Source organism: Neophocaena asiaeorientalis, unplaced genomic scaffold, assembly GCF_003031525.2.
Source record: "Neophocaena asiaeorientalis asiaeorientalis breed wild unplaced genomic scaffold, Neophocaena_asiaeorientalis_V1.1 scaffold461, whole genome shotgun sequence".
Taxonomy (NCBI): domain Eukaryota; kingdom Metazoa; phylum Chordata; class Mammalia; order Artiodactyla; family Phocoenidae; genus Neophocaena; species Neophocaena asiaeorientalis.
In genome coordinates, this window is record NW_020173230.1 from 2,773,138 (window position 1) to 2,777,118 (window position 3,981).

Consider the following 3,981-nt stretch of genomic DNA (forward strand, 5'->3'; position numbering starts at 1 on the left):
AACCCCAAGGGCGGGGGTGGGGGCGTGGGGGAGGGGAGAAGAGGGACCCAAGACGGCGGCGTCCACAAGTGTCACCCTCTCCTTCCCCAACCCTACCTTCACTCTCTCTTCCCTCAACCCAGCACTCCAGCCCCACCCCAGGGTCAATTTTTGCCCCCTCCCATCTGAGCAGTGTTACCAGGCCCCTGGGGGACCGGAGGATCGGGGGCTGGCCTGGGTGGGGTGCCATGGAGCACCCCAGCGCTCGCAGGTGAGCACGGGGATTGGGGGGTGGGGGGGGCTTAGGACAGGAGAGGAGACCGTGTGATTTGCTTTCTCCCTGCTTTTGCTCCATCCCCAGGGGCTCCCCGCAGACAGGGGGGGCTTGCGCCCAGGAAGTCTGGATGCTGAGATAGATTCCCTGACCAGCATGCTGGCTGAGTTGGACGGGGGTCGAGGTCACGCCCCAAGGCGGCCTGACCGGCAGGTGACTCCCCTGTCCTGCCCCTGTCCCTTCCGGTCCTTGTCCCGTACCCCTCCCCCTCCCCTCCCAAGCCTGGTCCCTACTCTGAATTCTCACCCGCTCTCCCCCTCTGTGTGAGTGATGCCCACACCAGCGTGGAGGAAGCTGGGTCACCAAGACTCACTAGGTTGTCAACCACTTGAGGGAGGCCCCTTGTCAAAACCAGTACTTGCCTGGGTGCCACATGGGGTAGGGGGTTCTACAGATGTGTGTCCTAGAATGGGCCCAGCTCACTCCTTCTGGTCTGCGTTTCTCCCCAGGCTTACGAGCCCCCTCAGCCCCCTGCCTACCGCTCAGGCTCAGGCTCAGGCTCCCTGAAGCCGAATGGAGGGGGTGTTCCTCCCCCGCCGCTCCCAGCGTCCCCCTATGGGGGCCCCACTCCAGCCTCCTATGCTACGGCCAGCACCCCTGCCGGCCCTGCCTTCCCTGTGCAAGTGAAGGTGGCACAACCAGTGAGGGGCTGTGGCCCCCCCAGGCGGGGGGCCTCTCAGGCCTCTGGGCCCCTCCCGGGGCCCCACTTTCCTCTCCCAGGCCGAGGTGAAGTCTGGGGGGCTGGCTATAGGAGCCACCGCGAGCCAGGGCCGGGGGGCAAAGAAGAGGTTGCTGGGGTCTCCAGCTCTGCCGGAGGAAGAGGAGGCGGGTACGGGTCCCAGGTAAGCCTCTGGGCACTGGGATTTGGGGTCCTCAAAGACAACTGGACGCTGACCAGGTGGGGTGTGGGTGGGGTTTCACGTCCCGGTTGTCAGAGGTCTGCGGCGCTGGAGCTCTGGATCCTCTGCGGGTGGGGGCAGGTCAGGAAACAAAGGAGGAAGGGGTCTAGATATGCACACTGGCTCCTGCAGGGGCACCCCTGGCCCCTGAGCTGGAGTGTTCTCCGATGAACTCTCTGGGTAGAATTGCCCGGTCACCCTCAGTGACAGCGTCAGGAGCTAGAGGTAGAGGTAGAGGTAGGGCCAAGCCCCTGATTCTCACCTCCCAGGTCCCCCTGAGCCAGCCTCCCGAGGAGGAGCTTGAGAGGCTGACCAAGAAGCTGGTGCACGACATGAACCACCCACCCAGCGGGGAGTACTTCGGTGGGTGAGCTGACCCCGGGTGGGGCGGGAAAGGGGAGATGGGGCTGGAGAGTCAGAAGGCCCGTGGATCCAACTTCCCAGCCTGTGCAGATTGACCCTGTCCCTGCCCGTCCCCAGGCCGGTGTGGTGGCTGCGGAGAAGATGTGGTCGGGGATGGGGCCGGGGTCGTGGCCCTGGACCGCGTCTTTCACGTTGGCTGCTTTGTGTGTTCTACGTGCCGGGCCCAGCTCCGGGGCCAGCATTTCTACGCCGTGGAGAGGAGGGCATATTGTGAGAGCTGCTATGTGGTGAGTGGTTGGGGCTGGCGGGGGGGAGGTTTCCAGTCTGAGATGGGAACTCGATATCCAAGCCCCAGAGAGGAATAGGGCTTGAAGCAGGGGGACTAAAACTGATACACAAGAGGAGATGAATGAAGTCAGTAGCAATACACGGGCTGCTGGAGAGGAAGGACGATATTCCCTCATACATGTGAGGCATTTATTTTATTTTAAATTAAAGATTCTTTTGGCAGCATCGGTCTTAGTTGCGGCACATGGGCTCTTCGTTGTTGTGCACGGGTTTTCTCTCCTCCAATTGTGGCTCTCTGGCTCCAGGGTGCATGGGCTCTGTAGTTTGCGGCACGCAGGCTCTCTAGTTGTGGCGCATGGGCTTAGTTGCCCCACGGCATGTGGTATCTCAGTTCCCCGACCAGGGATCGACCCTGCGTCCCCTGTATTGGAAGGAGGATTCTTAACCACTGGACCACCAGGGAAGTCCCGAGGCATTTATTTTAGATTTAAGGGAATGTGAGGCAGATATTACTACTGAAGGAAACTGAAGCTCAGGGAGGTTAAATAATTTGTCCAGGAAGCTGCAGTGCTGGGGCGTGCACTCAGATCTGTTCAAGGCCACCTTTCACTGAATCACATGCAGGGGGCTACAGAAACAGATGGGTAGGCTGGCAGGGTGCCTGTAAGGGCTGCCGTGGGTGGCCCCAGCCCCCGACCTTCCTGCCCTCCTGCCCGACAGGCCACCCTGGAGAAGTGCTCCACGTGCTCCCAGCCCATCCTGGACCGGATTCTGCGGGCTATGGGGAAGGCCTACCACCCTGGCTGCTTCACCTGTGTGGTGTGCCACCGCGGCCTCGACGGCATCCCTTTCACTGTGGATGCCACCAGCCAGATCCACTGCATTGAGGACTTCCACAGGTCAGCGGGGTCCCCACCTTTTGTCTTAGGATGTCTGGCCTGGCCTTTCCCATTTACCTCATCTCTCCTTCATATCCCGGTACCAGACGCTCCTGTTTCACACCCCTGGCCATGCCTCCTTCTCATTAAAATCACTCTCTTTCCCTAAGATCCAAGACCCTACCTTACCTCTGGCCTCTCCCGTTCCCTCCTGCATCCCACCTTCTCTGGGCTCTGTTGTTAGTTCCCTCTAACCCTGGGGCTTGACAGCCTCCTTGGTTCCCTTCCACCCCAGGAAGTTTGCCCCAAGATGCTCAGTGTGTGGTGGGGCCATCATGCCTGAGCCAGGTCAGGAGGAGACCGTGCGAATCGTAGCTCTGGATCGCAGTTTTCACATTGGCTGTTACAAGTGTGAGGTAGGAGGGCTGGGCAAGGGAAAAAGGGTTATTGGGGTCTGGGGTGCTGAGCACAAGGGAGAAGGAACTCAGGGGTCCGGGCCTGATGGAAAGCTGTTGCTTCTTTCCGAACAGGAGTGTGGGCTGCTGCTCTCGTCTGAGGGCGAGTGTCAGGGCTGCTACCCGCTGGATGGGCACATCTTGTGCAAGGCTTGCAGTGCCTGGCGCATCCAGGAGCTCTCAGCCACCGTCACCACCGACTGCTGAGTCCCCCCAGGAGCACCTGCTGTGTTCTCCCTTCCCATCAACCACCCTCCCCGACATCTACCTTTATAACTTTGTCACCAAATGCTGTCTCCTTTTCCTCCAATCATGAAATAATCATCCCTCGAGAGTTTGTAAAACACTTTGGAGTCTGTTTTCTTATCTGATTCTCACAGCAGAACAACACAAGCACGGTTGCTGTGACTGCCTGCGTTTTTGGCTAAGAAGTGACTTCCTGGGGCTTCCCTGGTGGTCCAGTGGTTAGGACTCTTGAGCTTCCACTGCAGGGGGGAAAGGTTCGATCCCTGGTCTGGGAACTAAGATTTCCTCATGCTGAGCAGCACGGCCAAAAAAACCCCCCAAAAAAACAAAAAGTGACTTCAGCTTACATCGATCGCTCCCAAATGGCAGAAGCAAGTTCAGAAGGGTCTTCTTAGTCCTGGGCCAGTTTTTTTTTGCAACTCTACTGTACACTCTTTTTAATGTAGTTTCTGTAACGACACCCCTCCTCTCAGCGCTGGGAGCAGGGCTGCAGCATTTCCTATTCTAAGCAAGTCTTCACACTCAACTCACTGAACAAA

The 3,981-nt window shown here is 58.9% G+C and overlaps 1 protein-coding gene across 1 annotated transcript in view; it reads left to right on the plus strand.

The window, feature by feature from the left end:
* Positions 1–3,523, plus strand: part of TRIP6 (thyroid hormone receptor interactor 6) — a 3,780-nt gene extending 257 nt beyond the window's left edge. The window contains exons 1-9 of the mRNA XM_024745242.1: positions 1–22; positions 123–250; positions 341–466; positions 763–1,155; positions 1,482–1,575; positions 1,693–1,862; positions 2,584–2,762; positions 3,037–3,157; positions 3,272–3,523. The exon at positions 1–22 is cut by the window's left edge and continues 257 nt beyond it. Of these exons, the coding sequence (XP_024601010.1) occupies positions 1–22; positions 123–250; positions 341–466; positions 763–1,155; positions 1,482–1,575; positions 1,693–1,862; positions 2,584–2,762; positions 3,037–3,157; positions 3,272–3,403 (1,365 nt within the window). The 3' untranslated portion in view covers positions 3,404–3,523. The remainder of the gene's footprint in view (positions 23–122; positions 251–340; positions 467–762; positions 1,156–1,481; positions 1,576–1,692; positions 1,863–2,583; positions 2,763–3,036; positions 3,158–3,271) is intronic.
* The last annotated feature ends 458 nt before the right edge of the window (positions 3,524–3,981 follow it).